Here is a 17,334-nt window from a genome sequence, read left to right on the forward strand (position 1 = left end):
AAGCATGGAGTCCAGGGAGAGCTCAACTGATAAAGTGCTGGCGTCTGACCAGGGCCGGTCTTAGGCAGAGGCGACCAAGGCGACCGCATAGGGCCCCGCGCCTAAGGGGGCCCCACACGGCATGCCTAAGGGGGCCCCGCGCAGCATGCCTCAACTCTGCCTCGCTCGTGCCTCCGCTCCAACCTCCGCCGCTGCTCGCCTTAGTCGCCTGAGATGATCCCATTCCCGCGGCTTGGCCACTCCGCTCCCGCCACCACCAGCGCGGCGCCCACCCCGGCTTGGGCCCGCTGAGCCCGCCGTCAGCTCCCGAGTCCCCGGACCCCTGAGTCCCCGGACCGGCCGGCAACTAACTGATCGATGCCAGCAAGCCAGCCCAGGCAGCAATGGCCCCGCCCCCGACGACAGACAGTTGCAGTTGTCACGTCTGTGGCCGTGACCACCCTCATTCTTACCCTGTTTATTGGAGTCAGTGGCTGTGCTGGCTTCTGCTTGTCTCTGTGTCTGTCTTAGTTTCTCTCTGGATCTGTGTGCTGATTGCCTTACTGGACCTCACCTGTGTGGGCTATGCCTCTTCCAAGATGGCTGCCGACTCCTCTATGCCAGTATCCAAGATGGCTCCCGCTGTTCCTTCCTGTGTGCTGACTTCTCTGTGTGTCAAGCCTCTGTTTGGAGGCAAGGAGATTGCTGCAGCTGTGCCTCTGGTGTTGAAGTGCTTTATTAATCACTTAGAGACTGCAGCCCTTGCCTTTGCATTTCATCTAAGGGCCCTGGTATGTAGAGTGCTCTGTACACTGCTACATTGTTTGCTCTGTGTGAGTTTCTAGTGTTTGACTTGTTAGCTTGGGCACAGCTTTGCTTGTTAGCTTGTGTACAGCTCTACTAGTTCTCCTGTGTTTGCTCTGTGTATGTTTCTAGTGTATGACTTGTTAGCTTGGGCACAGCTCTACTAGTTCTCCTGTGTTTGCTCTGTGTATGTTTCTAGTGTATGACTTGTTAGCTTGGCACAGCTTTGTGTACAGCTCTACTAGTTCTCCTGTGTTTGCTCTGTGTATGTTTCTAGTGTATGACTTGTTAGCTTGGCACAGCTTTGCTTGTTAGCCTGTGTACAGCTTTGCTAGTTCTCCTGTGTTTGCTCTGTGTATGTTCATAGTATATGACTGGTTAGCTTGGCATAGCTTTCCTGTTAGCTTGTGTTCAGTTTCCTAGTCTTCTCGTGTGTTGCTTTCTGGTTTGTTCCCGTGTGTGTTTTCTTTGCTTCTGGGAGCTTCAGCCTTTGTTCTGGCTGTTGCCAGTACTCTTTGATACTGGAGCTGCTGCCATAGTCTTGCTCCTTGACCTGACCATTGCTTTGATCCTGACTACTGCTTTGCTAGCCGCCTGCCCAGAGACTTTGCTTTGAACCTGACTACTGCTTTGCTAGCCGCCTGCCCAGAGACTTGCTTTGAACCTGCCTTCTGCGGAAACCCGGACTTTCCCTGCCTGTCTGCCTTGCTTTTGCCTAGGTGCCTGGGGGCACTTCTGTATCCTGATTCCTGCTGTTCCTGCTTGCAAGTTCCAGTTCCGGTTTTCCTGTAAGCCCTGCCGGCCTGCCCGAACCTGAGGGCTCAACCCTCGGGGAAAGGTGGCTAGGCTAAGCATAGGTGAAGCCTAGGTCCAGTGTGTTCCGGTCCCATGGGTTTCAGTCCAGTGGGTTCCGCTCCAGTGTGTTCCAGTCCAGCAGGCTTCACTCCTGTATGTTCCAGTCCAGTGGGTCCACTCCAGTGTGTTCCAGTCCAGCGGGCTCCACTCCAGTGCGCACCCGTCCGGTGCATTCCAGTCCGTGTATTCCTGTGTAGAACTCCAGTCCGGGATTCCGGTCCAGTCTGTCTCGTTTCTACCTTGAAGGTGATCTTGCCTGCCACTGCCGCTCCACGGTAGTGGCCCAAGGACTCACGAACCCCAGTGCTCCCGGGGGAAGAAGCCTGACAGTATGCCAAGGCCCTCGGGAACGCGACAGCAGTGCGACGGCTCACCTTCAGGCTCCAGCTTCCCGCTCAATGTCCCGCCTTCTGATGTATTTCCTGTTTCCGGACGCGAGGGTGGGAGTCACTGAGCAGGAAAAGCTGGAGCCTGGTCGGAGGTGGTGAGGACGCGAGGTGAGCCATCGTTGCTGACGCCAACAGTTGTGCACTTATGCCAAATCGAAATCGGATTCCATGCAGGCAGATCAGGAGAAGTGTCTCTGTCATCTAACGACGCTTGCGGACGGTGCAAGGGTTGGAAATGTCTGCCTCCCTGAGAGGAACTTGGCCCAACAACATTAGTTGCTGGAGAAGCTGAGCAAGTAAGATCTTCTGGCTTGGAAGAGGCTGTTTCTAACATATCTGGGTTATTTTCACATAGATCTGCAGATAAAAATTAGGATGGCAATAGCAGATTTAGCTAAAACACTGCTTCAAGTAATTAATGATATGACACCTTGAGTTAATCATTTGGAAGCTAGACTGCAATCACAGGAAGAAAAGATTACTAAGCTAAAATCTGAGAATGGAAATCATGAAGTAGCAAAATCTGATATAAAGTAGGTACAATCGGTTCAAACTATTTTAGTAACTGATGTGGCTACTTGCCTCTCTGGTTTGATGGGATACAGAGTAATAGGGGAATTTGAAAGTACTGGATCTTTTCTTAATATTTTTCCTTTATTCTCCTTTGTTATGAGAATTGGAACTACTAATTGTAGTGGACTTGAACTGAATAATTTCTGGGGAGGGGGGTTTCATGAGAGCATTGTGCTTACTATTTCAATCAGTTTTTTTGTACAAGTTTAGCTTCATTTGTCTTTATTTGAAATTTCATAAATAAAAAAAATGTTCTAAAATGGAATAATGTTAATGGGGTGGGGCCCCACCAAATTGGTCTGCATAGGGCCCCGCACTTGCTAAGACCAGCCCTGCGTCTGACATCAGCAGGGAGAAGGGGCACAGCCATAGGACAAGAGCAGGGGAAGGCAGAACCGGAAGACCAATAGGAGAGAAGCAAGGGAAGCCAGGCAGAGGAAGAGCAGACCCAGGTGGGTGAAAGCAAAGTAATCAAGGAGCCTGGAAGCCAGGCAGAGAGGAGAGCAGAAACAGGTGCATGGAAGTAAAGCAATTAAGGAGCCTGCAACCACCACTCTCTGAACAAACCCACCAACATTAAGTAAATGCCTGTCAGGCCCACTACTTCTTCAGCTACTTGGTATATCAGATTCCTTGCTCTAGTACAGGGGTTCTCAACCCAGTCCACAGGACATCCCCAATAGACATGCATCAGCTAGATTTGCATGCATTGCCTTTATTATATACAAATCTATCTCATGCATATTCATTGCTTCCTCAAAGTAACCACACTTATTTTAAACTGCAAAATTCTTTATTCATATACTTTTATTTAAATGCCTACATAACTGTGTTTTAAAATGTATCCCTAATCCTTACTCTCATTCACACCATCATACACTCCTATCTATCAGGCTATGTCTGTCCGTGGCACAGTTTTACAATAATATTCTCAAAGGAATTTGTACAATGATTTTTATTAATTCTTCTTGGACTTATCTTAATGTCCAGCACATTATTCTGTAGCATCAGTCAATATATATATCTATATTAATGTACAGAGTCCTATTTCCTTTCTTCAGTCTTGTAAGGCGAAAGTTTTTTCTTCACATCTTACACTTGATCACATCGCGATACAGCGAAACACAAATTTGTGTAGGGTGTGACAGTCATTTGGAAGTACACTTCCAGCGCGAGGACAGGACTGTGAATAGGGGAGAGGAGACTCAAGAAGAATAATCTGAAGAACAGATAAGAGACATTTCATGCTTGAGAATCTCCCCAAAATCTTCTACTGCTGCAGGCATCACTGTATCCCTCTCTCCCCTCAAAATTGCTTGTAGCTACCATTATCAACAGTTCACTTCCACATAATGGCCCTGTCCCTTTCCCCTCCCTCATCATTTTTATGGGTATGGCTCCCTTTTTTGAAGGATAGATTGGTAATGTTTGAGGTTTATAAGTATTTGTTTTGTTTACAAAACTAATGCATTGTGGATATACAGCAACCTTTTTTGAGCTGTGGTATTTCAGGACCAGGAGTGAACCAAACTAGTGGTGGAAGATCTTCTAAAGAGCTTGTCATATTAGCAGTTCTGCCCATATCACACACAGAATTGATAGCATTCCAGAATCTAGCACTCACGTCAGGGAACATCTCTTGAATTAGTCAAGTGCTTTCACTGCTAGACCACCACTCTCCCATCTAATATTAGTTGATTAGCTAACCAGAAAACAAGCTGTGCCCTTATATTTTACAATGCATTTTATGGGATGTGGGCATGAGCTAAAAACAGTAGGGGAGTCATCCTTTTCTGCCAAACTAAGATAGTCACATGTGAGCAGCTGGTTATTAAACGGATCTCAAACAAATGACTACTACTTCAACTGTTATTGTTTCCTCCCAGAATAGCAATAATACAATGACACAGTAGTTAAGTGCCAAATATTAAACACTCCATGACTTCCTTCCCTCCTGTCCTGTCTCCCCCCTAATATCCTTTTGGCAAAAACTGTGTATAACAGACTTCAGTCAAAGCTCATAGCTCGATACAGGCTTTTTTTTTTTTTTTTGGGGGGGGGGGGGAGCTTGTCTGTTTCCTTTTGTTCTTTCAGGTTGGAATCAGAAACAGCTTGTCCAGGTTATGAAGTCCTGAGCTTCATTTGCAAACACTCAGGGGTTTTCCCCATTTTACAGAATCCTTCCATCTCCTCATCCTGCCTGTACACCATGGTGATCCTCCCTGGTCGGAGATCACAGTACACATCCACCCCAAGTCACTAGAGGTCACCATTGTGCAATGGCTATGAGCTTGGACTCACGTAATCCTGAGAAGCAGAAAACAGATCTTGTTGAGAGTTAGGTTGTTTGCATAGCAATATGCTAGTTTTAAGCCACATGAGGTGTTTTTCCTCCTGTATAATACATACTTAATGTTTGTACTTCTTTTGTGTTTTGTGGAATTTGTTTTTCATTTTCACATTTCAAAAGAAGGTACAACCTTAAACAAAGGCTGGTGGAGGGGGGGGGGAGGGGTAACCTGCACACAGCAGCAGGTACAATCCTAACTGGGCAGACTAGATGGACCATACTGATCTTTTATCTACTATTGTTTGCTATGTTACTTCTTGCCATAATTTGGATTCATTCCACTGCCATCTGGTTTTGTTTTTTATTTTTAAGAAATATGGCATAGTCCGTGATGTGCATATATAGGACAAAGAGAGTTGTACCCTATTTTTTATTTTGTCTGATGGAGGCCAAAGAAAAATATTCATTAGATGTGTACACTCTTACGGTCTGTGCCCTGAAAATGACAGATACAAATCAAGGTAAGGTATACACAAATAGTAGCACATATGAGTTTATCTTGGGCAGACTGGATGGACCGTGCAGGTCTTTTTCTGCTGTCATCTACTATGTTACTCTGAATGCGCATTTTGCTGCCATTTATAATTGGAGGTGCTGCACAAAAAATGGTAAGTCCAACTTAGGGAGAAGCTAAAGTTTTCTTATAGACATATTCTTTCATAGGGCTGTCCTTTATCTACTTATTTTTGCTGAAAAACATGTCAAATCCTCACATTAGCCATTGCAAAATTTTACTGTGTTTTTAGCTTTGTGCATAACCACGCTAAGATACAGAAGCAGTCCCACAGGAAAACAAATAAAGGCTAATTTCCTAATCCTACATGAGTACGCAGTTCTGGAACGCGTTGCCACGTCACCTGAAAACGGTCTATGAATTGACCAACTTCCGTAAATCATTAAAAACTTCTCTTTTTGACAAGATATATCACAATGATCAACACATGTAACTGTACATCTTATAATGCCTTTTGCTCTTACACTATCATGTATTTCATCTTCATGTAACCCGAAACACTCTGTAAAACCAAATGTATACTCTCTTATTTCAGTATCCATGACAAATTGTAAGCCACATTGAGCCTGCAAAGAGGTGGGATGTGGGATACAAATGTAACAAATAAATATATCAATCACTTCACATGCATAATATTTTTGTATCTGCTAACAGCTGCTATAATTAATTTTAAAGAGCTAATTTAGGTCAATTTAATTTGCAGTGATAGTTTTGCATAGTAATAACATATTTGGGCCCATGCTTTATTAAGCATGTGCATGCTAGCCTAGCTGATCATTCAAAACTGCAAGGCAAAGTAATCCTGTCTGCTTTCGAGTATGGTGGCCGTAAGTAAAAATGTCAAATGATCCTGCCAATATACCAAAACACAAAAATGTGATAACTGGAAAGGAATTGTAACAAAAATATGCGAAGGGAGAGGAATTTGTGAATGGAAAAGGACAGACAATACTGCGGGGGGGCCTACTGGTCCACAACTGTAAGCTTGGCTGTATAGATGGTTTAAATGACCAAAGAAAGCAAGAAATCCTTTTCAGTAGCAGGTATATTGGTGCTCTAATGTAATACAGTAGCAAAATTAAATGAAATAACTACTTCTGAAGGTTACAGGTATGGGTGGGGATGGAGGACATTACCTATGGGGATGGAATGGATCTTAACAGGGACAGTGTTGCGTTCTCGAGGGCCTAGGCATTCTGTCAGGTCCTCGATGCAGGACTGGAGTTCGTGAGCCCTTGGGCCACTGCCGCGGAGCGGCAGGCAAGACCACCTTGGGACTGGAAACACGGAAGAGCAGTACAAGGCAGGCATCTGGAACAGACGAAACAGGAACAGCTTCACCTGCACTTAGCCACCGTTCCTCCGGAGTTGAGCTCCGAAGTGCAGGTGGCCGGCAGGACTTGCAGGATACGCAGGAATTGAAGATCCCGAGGACCCACCCCGGGTCTGGGATACACGAGGGAGACTAGACTAGGAACTAAACTCAGACAGGGAGCTGCTGCACCGCCACTAGCAAGAACCAGAAGACAGACCAAGGAGACAAGACATACGAAAGCTAGCAGGAGCCAAGACTAGGGCAACATGCAAGCAAGGCAGACTGGGGATCAGGGAATACCCAGCGGGTAAACCCACTAGTTAGGAGCAGCAGAAAACAGGGATCACGCCCTGGAAATACACACCAGTTAGACAGAGACAGGATTCAGGATATACACTCAGGATATACAAGCAGGGTTGGCACACAGACTAGGCAAGGCAGGATTCAGGGTAAAGAGAGCAAACCAGGAATAACAGGCCAAGGGTCTTGGGCAGGCAGCAGAGCAAACAGAGTAAACCAGGAATACAGGCCAAGGGTCTGAAGCCACAGCCATTCCACACACTGACTGGGGAACTCACAAAGGCTGAGGCTTCGCATACAGACAACCCGGACAAAGGCTTCACCCCAACCCAGGGTAAGCCAGGAACAGAGGCTTCACCCCAAACACAGGGTAAGCCAGGAAGGACCCGCAGTCCAAAGACAGACAGTGGCAGGGAAGACCCCCCACGGAAGGACAACAGAGACACAGAAAGCAACTGGGCTGGAACCCAGAGAGAGGCTAAGCAGTAGTGCAGCAGACACTTACTAACCTGACCTGGCCTAAGAGCATAACACTTATGCAAAGGCCCTGACTGCAAGCACAGCACTTCCTTATGAAGGCTCTCACTGATGAGTCACCAGCAGCAGGACAGAAGCAGGAAGTACACTGACTCCAAAGAGAGGCTTGACACACATAGGAAGTGAGCCCACAGGAAAGACAAGCAGGAGCCATCTTGGAAGCTGGCACAGAGCCGGTGGCAGCCATCTTAGATGCTGGCTCCCTAGAGAGACATAGCCCACACAGGTGAGGTCTAGTGATGCAATCAGGTTCATGCTAGAAGCAGCCAGCACACCAGGACAGAGACAAGACTAACACAAACACAGACAGAAGCCAGCAGAGCTGCTGACCCCCAGAAAGAAGGTAAGGCTGAGGGTGGTCACGGCCACAGACGTGACAGACAGGCAGATATGGGTTTGATTCCAGTGTGCTGCAAAATGAAAAAGAATGAAATTCATGGCTCTAGCCGGAAATATCCAGCAAAGATCAGCTCTTGTTAATCTGTTAGATGAAATGCTAAATTAAAAAAGTACATTTTAAGTTGACTCTCAAAATTCTTCAAAGATTCCTCTTTCTGTAGAGCTATCGGTAGTCTATTCTAAAGAACTGGAGCCAGCCAAAAAAAAAAAAAAAAACACACACACTATCCTTAATTGCTGCGAAATGGGGAAAACAAGACCCAAGTGGCTCTCTCACTTTTGACTTCAAGTAATTGGAGTATTCCAGGCACAGTGGCAGCAGAGAAGTCTGGCTGAAGCAGTACACCTGAGAAATGGTAAATCAGGTGGCCCAAGGATGAGTTTATAGAGGATAGAAATGTTCTGTGCAGAAAAAGTTGTTCATCATTCAGAGAAATGTGGGTTTTATTTTGAGTTCTCTCTGCCACTCAGAAATGTCACAGTAACTACAGATCTCTTGTTGACGCTTATGACCTCTCTCTACTAGAAGCAGGCCAACATTTAGTTCTTATCAGCTGGCATTTCTGTCTATCCATTTTACAGCTTAATATTTGTTAATCCCACCATTTCTTAAGCTTAAGTACTAAGCCACCACAAGGACCAAGGATGACAGTGTGGCTGTTATTTATTATTTTACTGCACAATTTATTTTAATTTAAAAACAAGTCATAATAGAACGTGAAGCCCAGGGTGTGATAGTTTCTCTGATGCTTACAGACAAGTAACTGACCTCACTGGACACTGACTTTGCTGGCTACCTGATGTCAGCTGAAGAAATGATTAAATTGTTTTATCATGTGATAACTGGGTACAAAATGTCTAGCAAACCACTCTGAAATGACATGGCAAATCACAGAGCAAACAGTAGCGAGTAACTGCACTTCAGTTTTAGGTATTAATATTATTGGAGACCATAACTGGCAGGCAGTTCTTGCTACCTGCGGCTCTGAAAATGTGAAAATAACTTGGTATAACAAAGAAGCTCCAAAACAAAAATAATGTGCATATATGAGGTTTAGAAACTGATTAGCATAAAACAGCACACGAATAGTTCTCATATATCACATCACTGTTCTTTATAATAAGTGATGAAAGAACTGAAAATGTTTCAAGAAAAAGTTTATTCCACAGTCATCTTCAGACAATACGATCTTCATACAAAACAGTAGCAATATTCTACATTTTTCAAAAAAATGAACATTTGGATTTCTGAGGAAGAAAATGTGCCTAATTGAAACCGAGATAATTTGAAGAGGCTCTCTTTTCAGGAATGGCCTCCCTAAAATGTATGATTACACTTTGCATTTTTTTCAAAGTATAGATCAAATGCATTTCGATGAATGTTCCAGTGAGGTTGTGTATTGTTTGTAGATAGTTAATGCTCCATTGGTTCATCGGCCTTCTCTGCAGGTTCTTCAGGAGGTTGAGCAGGCTTGTGGAAAGATTAAAAAAGGAAATTATTAAAATAAGAGAGCTATAGCTCTAATCTAAAATAATGTCCTGAAAAGAGTGAGGTTCGACAAGTCTCCTTGTAATTTACATTTTATATAGGATAGCAACAGTGTTTGGGAAAATAAGTGTAAACAATGTGTCACTCTGCTGCCCCAGAAACCTGATACTTATTCAACTCACAAGAACATACTAAGCAGGAAGCTTATGTGCCACATCAGACATGGACAATGGTCCAAGTTTGTAAACTGCCAAAAATCTGCCTGTATGCGCGTCCATCAGGATAATAGTGCAACATAAGTATTAAAATCATATAACAACTGTGTAGCCATTAAATCTTTACTTATCAGTGCAGTAAATAGTACAAAAAATATTTCATAGTTCCCTAAATTGAATTTGTTCACAAGTCCTCCCTATCCAACATCCAATAATGACAAACAAATCCACTCAAGTACAGTCCTCTCTCTCCTCAAGAAGATAAGAAGTGCCATACTGGACAGACCGAAGGTCCATCAAGCCCAGTATCCTGTTTCCTTCCAAAACCTTCAGCGCTCTTATTTTTCTCCATTACACTTCACCCAACCCCAGTGGTATGTGTTTCTTCTCTCCCCACTCCTGTCTGTCTTCTCACTCTCCCCCTTCACCCCTGCTCATCCCTCTTTTCCCACCCATCCCCAGTGATCACTACATCAACCTGCTCTTTTCCCCCTCCATCCCCAGTGATCACTACATCAACCTGCTCTTTTCCCCCTCCATCTCTTGTATGCTTTCTTACTCCCCTCTCCTGCTTATCCCTCTATTCCCACCCCCCACCACTAGCCCTGCTGCTGCCTGACAGGCTCTGATGGGATCAAAGAATCCTCTTCTTCAACCCCAAATCCTGACTGTGGTAAGGTAATTTCTCCTTTCTGGATCCCCAATTGGGCTAAGATACTGCCAACTATTGCTTCCTGGACTTTATCTGGTCAAGTAGATTCCTATTTTAGATAAACCCTTAGCATAAACAAACAAGTTCTTATAACAGAAAACACTTCTATAGGAATAGCTATTTGACATTTTGAACAGGTCTTTACTTATGGAAGCCATTATAATTTTTTTTTTTACCAGTTTCTTCAATGAGAACTATAAACCACTTCTCTTATTTGCTGAATGGCAGCAAACTTCTATGCAACATGCATAGTGATGTATTTTTTTCATTTATTTCGTTTCAGTCAACACTATTAACACTGACAAAAACATGAATGTGTAACCTAAGACGGTCAAGTCTCCAAGCATTACATTGATATATTCTATATATCCAAGTATGTTATTTGTTACCTTTCTCTGTGGTCTCTCTTCCAGACCTTCCAGGAAAGGGGCCACATCATCATCATCATATATGGTGAACTCCATGTCTTTACCAACAATCCCAATGGAAACATTCTGGAGAGCACAGTTTAAAGAGTTAGAAAAGTTAACTTTGAATTCTTCTGTTAAGTCAGCTACTTCTTGAGCCAGGAAGAATCTGGATGAACTTTGCCAATCTAGTTTAGGGAATCATCTCTCGTGATTATTTACTTTATTCTGTCCTAATGCACTGGATCACATTCTCCTCCACAACAAACTGTTTCTCAATTACCATTTGCTTTTTGAATACTTGGGAATTCTTGTCCAAGTTAAACTTTGTATCCATTTAAACTAGAGAAAATCCGAGTTTTGTGAAGATGCCCCTTCATGTCTGTACAGTAAGTTATCAGTTCCCTTCAACACTCCCTCACACAGCTACCTTAAATCCTACAGAACAAAGCAGAAAGGGAGTGGCTTAGTCAAGACAGAATGTGGATGAGTGGTTCAGGGAGGACCAGGAAGGCAAAAGACGACTTCTAGCATATGCCTTCACCAGATAGGTAAGCAGTAGAAGCTTAAGGCAGAAAAACCATGTTGTACTTTGGACTCTTGTGAAATCCTACTCCTGGAGGCCAGGCTAGAGTCAGGCCTGGCTTTGACTAACCTTGAAGACAAAAACTAGTGCACTCAGATTGTGGGGCCCTATCAGGGACAGGGCTACAAGAAGATTATAACTGCATGCCAAGAGACTTTGGTCCCTGTTTACTAAGCCGCGATAGCATTTTTACCACATGCTCAATGCAAGAGTCGCCCATATGTTCCTATGGGTGACTTAGCGTTTAGCACATGCTAATCAGCATGTGCTAAAAACGCTAATGCGCCCTTAGCGCTGCTTAGTAAACAGGGCTTTAATTCTTAAGTTTCTCATCCCTATGAAGGGAACAGGCTTTAACATTCTTTTGAATATAAATGAAGTAGTTTGTATCCATCTGAGTGTGTCTGTTAAGGCTCTGCACCCACACCTTGCTTACACTGCTACAGCCCTCCCCCCCAAAAAAAGAGAAAAAGCTGACAGTGCGGCATACCACTTATATTTAATTGATAAAGCTGTTTTCTGTGAATCTGCATAAATACTACACCTGTTTTTCTGTGGAAGCTCAGGGTATAGTCTATGGCAAAAATTAAATATAATTTAAATATAAATATAATTACAGAGCACATCCAAGGACATGGATTACTGAACAAGTCAGCACGGCTTTTGTGTGGGGAAATCTTGCCTGACCAATTTACTTCAATTCTTTGAAGGAGTAAACAAACATGTGGACAAAGGGGAGCTGGTTGATATTGTGTATCTGGATTTTCAAAAGGCGTTTGACAAGGTACCTCATGAAAGGCTACAGAGGAAACTGGAGGGTCATGGGATAGGAGGAAATGTCCTATTGTGGATTAAAAATTGGTTGAAGGATAGGAAACAGAGTGGGGTTAAATGGGCAGTATTCACAATGGAGAAGGGTAGTTAGTGGGGTTCCTCAGGGGTCTGTGCTAGGACCGCTGCTTTTTAATATATTTATAAATGATTTAGAGATGGGAGTAACTAGCAAGGTAATTAAATTTGCTGATGACACAAAGTTATTCAAAGTCGTTAACTCGCGACAGGATTGTGAAAAATTACAGAAGGACCTTACGAGACGGAGACTGGGCGGCTAAATGGTGGATGACATTTAATGTGAGCAAGTGCAAGGTGATGCACACTCTTTGGTTACTTCATTGGGGAGCGAAATTTTGGTATTAACTCTTACTTCACCCTATCCTTTCCGTGACCTTCCAAAGCTGCAGAAAATTAAACCTGAGAGTTAGGGTGAATGCGCTGTGAAGTCTTCATTTTCCTAAAAACATTTTCTCTCAATTTTGGCTCTAAAGCAAGGTTTCTTCCATCAGCCCCTCTGTGTTAAAATGTAATTGATAGCCTAATGATTCTTAAATATTTTGGCTAAGATCAAAGCATGTTCCTGGTCACGTACCATCTCTTCTTGACCATCCAGCTGAGATAGAGAACCTACAAAAAAAACCCCATTTTGGTGGGTGTTGATGCCCTGCCACTTGATTCCATTGGGGATGGGGCATTTTAAGGATTCTAACCAATCCAGAAGTAAACCAATTAAATTACTATCTTGCTTCAGGGGAAGAATGCATGAGTTCTTCTGCTTGTTTGACATATGATACTTCAGGACCAACCAGTGATACTTCTACTCTCATAATTCCCACTGAGTAAACCCAGCAAGAAATCTCTTTGTCAACTTTAAAAAGCCTTAGGATTCTGACACATCCTACCCTTCAAATAGTGTGGTAACTTGGTTTAAAATAATTTTATTACTTAAAGGCATACAGTATTAAAGAGAACTCTACATATCAGCAGAGATAACTTTGACATAGCTGACTTTGAACCAAATCTTGAAGTGTTTTATAAATAGAGTGGAGGAGTGGCCTAGTGGTTAGGGTGGTGGACTTTGGTCCTGGGGAACTGAGTTCGATTCCCGGCACAGGTAGCTCCTTGTGACTCTGGGCAAGTCACTTAACCCTCCATTGCCTGCCGCATTGAGCCTGCCATGAGTGGGAAAGCGCGGGGTACAAATGTAACAAAAATAAAAAAATAAATAAATTTCAGGAAACACATAGGGGCTCAATATATTCTGAAGATGCCATTACATTATTTTTTCTGAATTGATTGCATAGCCATTAATGATATCATACTAAAGAGGTTCAACAATATAGTTTAAAACAATTTGGATTCTACTTTTAGAAATGGATACCTCTATTTATTCAACATTTGATTACCAAAAGAAATCACGAGAAAACAATCTTGGAAGAATCTACTGGAAAAAATAGGCACTTGAAGCTGATTTAGCAGATTATAGAAAACATCTGGCAGCTGTAAAAACTAAAATTTAAGATTCAACATACTGAATTTTCTATGATTAATTACAATTTGAATTTGTATAATAAAGTGGAGTATAATTAAGGTGTGTGGTAAGAAACGTTACATTATGCTTTAATGGAGGGTGAGAGGGAGTGATGTACAGCTCCAGTGTAACTGGAGCTCTGAAGGAAAAAAAAAAAAAAAGGGACGAAAGTTTCCATTTCAATATTGTGAACTTCAAGCTTCACACAGAGACAGAGTACATAGAATTTTTTTTTTTTTTTTGGGGGGGGGGGGGGGGGGGGAGAGAAAAACAGATTTACTCCCCCCTGTTTACTAAGCCATGCAGCAATGCCAACACAGCCCATTCAGAACGGCTTAGTAAACAGAGGGGTTAGTATTCAACAGTACAAAGACCAGGGGACACTCAATGAAATTACATGGAAATAGGAGGAAATATTTTTTTCAAAGTATTTATTTTAACTCAAAGAATAGTTAAGCTGTGGAACTCGCTGCAGGAGGATGTGGTAACAGCAGTTAGTGTATCTGGGTTTAAAAAAAAAAAAAAAAGGTTTGGACAAGTTCCAGGAGTAAAAGTCCATAGTCTGTTATTGAGATGGACAAGGGGGAAGCCACCACCTGCCCTGGGATTGGTAGCATGGAATGTTGCTATTAATTGGGTTTCTGCCAGGTACTTGTGACCTGGATTGGCCACTGCTGGAAGCAGGATACTGGACCATTGGTCTGACCCAGTATGGCTATTCCTATGTTCCTGAACCAGAACAGGAGCTAATGCCTCACTACAGACCTAAAGTACTGCAATAGGAAACTCCATTTTGTCTGAAATTATCCATAAGATATATTTTTTTATGAACTCTCACATCCAACCGCCTTGCCCTATCCCTTCTGGAAGAAATTAAAGCCAAGTTAGGCGAGTCGAATGTCCCTGCATAGTTACTGTGCAGTCTTCGTTTTCCAGAAATTATTTTTCCTCAGTTTTGGCCTTGGGCCTTCTAATACAATGGCATGATATGAACCGACAGTATAGTTTAATTCCCCTTTTTTTGTGGGGTTTTTTTTTTTTAGTATTGTTCTATATAAATCAATAATGGTTTTCTGGATTTTAAATAATATTTGCTCCTGTTAATTTTTCTCACAAGAACAAAGTAAACTCAGAGTAGTTTTTATCACATCCTGATTATGGAGGCCATTATTTGTTATGTGAAGTGGTCACCCATCTATAGAAGAGACTAATTCCATCTATCCAATTATTTCTCTGGTACAGCACTTAGGCCCAGATGCTCAAAATTCCAACACTGTTCCAAACAGCACCATAAATACTGCCGGAACAGCTCAGAAAAACAACTCCCTAACACTCAACGCTAATGAGATGCAAATATAGGCACACTCATAACGTTGAGCATTAGGGAGTTTGGCTGGGGGATTGTGCTTGGCACAAGCGCAGCTGAGTTCCGTGGTAAGCTTGGCTCCTGTGTGCATGCACCTGGCAAAAACCCAAATGTGAAGCATACATTAGTGTCTTTTCTGCGGCCTGAAAAATAAGCTTTCTACATTTTTTTTTTTAAGTTTTCACACTTATATTTATGCACGGGAAACAGACACCAATGGGTGCTTTCACTTTTGGGTCTGCTGTGACTTGCTCATATTAGTTTCTCATGACCAGTGCTTACGGGCTCGCACGGGCTTTTTTCTGCTTTCAAAAGCAATCAAAACCGGCATACTTTGAAGAAAGGATCATGAGAAATCCTCTCTTCCAACACCCCTAACGCCTGCTCTGAACTGGCATTATTTTCTGCAGCGGTAAGGCAGTTTTGTTTTGGGCGCTCTTTTCTCATTGGGGCGGAATACAAAATGACCTCATTTTCATGAGCTTGACTACATTAGCATTCTACTTGCACTGTTGGTCTGCACACTCGTTTGTTCCTGCGCTCCGGGTCCTCTGAACATTTTGCGCAGGTAAATGTGGATGCTAGTCTGGTCTAATGGCCTCTCCCATTTACTTTTGAGCATCAGGACCTTAAGTTGAATCAATTATAATACAGATTTGGAGATATACTGAATTTTACCTTTGTAGTCAGGTCTTGTTCAGCAGGAAGTGTCTCTCTCAAGGCACGCAAACCATGTTTAACCAATTCATTCAGACTGCCTTTAAATTAACAACAACAAAAAATTAGCTTCTCTTACAGAATTTTCAGAAAACCTGCCAGGGGAAACGGAAGTAGCTTCTGTGGCAGCTAAATCCTGATGTTCTCCAAGCAAATAACTGCATGAAAATATTATGAGACACTACAGCTGCAACACAGAACTGCAGTAAAAAATTATATTCTGTCAATACTATTTTGATAACTCAGTGATTAGTTCTGGTCAATTATGAAAGTATATATAACCTCATAGAGCATTGGTGCTACTTTGTTTCAGGGCAGGCATTTTAGCTTTGCTCCCTACAAAAAGGTAAAAATAACCAGACTGGCCATGTCAACTTCTTCCCATGAATAAAATACAGATGTTTAGCCAAGACACCAGTCCTGGGATTATGAGATGGCAGCCACCCTGAGCAGACGTGAGAGGAGTGAGGCTCTGTTTTTGATTCTCCTAAAATCTGCTAAATCTCTTCTCTATTTGATTGACGCTCTACAAGGTGGAGATGAGAGGAGCTTGAGCTCTTTTCCACCATGGCTGCATTTTTTGGTTTGAACACCCTGGTATGATCAGGATTGCAAAAGGTCTAAAAGATAAATGTAAATCCCTTATGGCAAAGATGGCGCTGGAGCCGGCAGCGTTCACAGTCTCTGTGAGGAACTGGATGCAAGAAATTACATAATCGGTTTCAGCTGCTTTGGTGGACAGTCTAAATAAATTACAGTCAGCCAGTAATGAACTGAATGAAAAGTTTGACTCAACAAGCAGGAGAATCTCCGAAGTGGAAAGGGTTTCAGAGCGAGAAGATATTAACATGGCACAGCATCTGGCGGATGTCCAACTGACCTTCAAACTAATTTTGAGGAACAAGAAAATGGGCAGTGGAGGAATAATTTACACCTAAATCGGGCTCATTGGATTGAGGCTAAACTATGGGATCAAAACAGACCCCGACTGGCAACTGCCCATTTTGTGAACTGAAGGGAGAAAAGTGCTGCTACGAGCATACAGAAGTGGGTCCGATGGAGTATGAGGTATCAAAGCTCCTGCTTTTTAACGACTACTCGGCCTGTGTGGTGGCTCAACAGAAGCTGATGGTCCTGCATTGCTCGGTGCTGTACAGGAGAGGAATGCAGTTCGCTCTGGCGTTCCCGGCAAAATTACGAGTCTGGCATGCCGACAAGACTGTAATCCTGCAAACTGCGGAGTAAGTGAAACTTTTCTGAACACCTTGCTCAAGTCATCATAATATATTTTAAAGCATTCTGCTTCCCCAGTACTCACTGCTTGCATGTTGCGCATTGGTACTGTTGCATGGATGTTCACATGGCTGTGGTGCACTGAACTTTTTTTTGTTTTCTATTTCTGCAGCTTCTGTTTTAGGAGCTTTATTGGTAGTAAGAAGACCATTTGGGATGAAAATGCCTA

General features: G+C 42.9%; 1 protein-coding gene across 1 annotated transcript in view; it reads right to left on the reverse strand.

Moving 5' to 3' along the window:
• Positions 1-9,155: 9,155 nt before the first annotated feature.
• PSMA1 (proteasome subunit alpha 1) overlaps positions 9,156-17,334 on the reverse strand; it is a 123,236-nt gene continuing 115,057 nt past the window's right edge. Inside the window, exons 8-10 of the mRNA XM_030201041.1 lie at positions 15,834-15,913; positions 10,821-10,925; positions 9,156-9,486 (exon numbers count right to left, since the gene is read on the reverse strand). Coding sequence (XP_030056901.1) covers positions 9,430-9,486; positions 10,821-10,925; positions 15,834-15,913 — 242 coding nt within the window. The 3' untranslated portion in view covers positions 9,156-9,429. The remainder of the gene's footprint in view (positions 9,487-10,820; positions 10,926-15,833; positions 15,914-17,334) is intronic.

Source organism: Microcaecilia unicolor, chromosome 4 (genome assembly GCF_901765095.1).
Source record: "Microcaecilia unicolor chromosome 4, aMicUni1.1, whole genome shotgun sequence".
Lineage (NCBI taxonomy): Eukaryota > Metazoa > Chordata > Amphibia > Gymnophiona > Siphonopidae > Microcaecilia > Microcaecilia unicolor.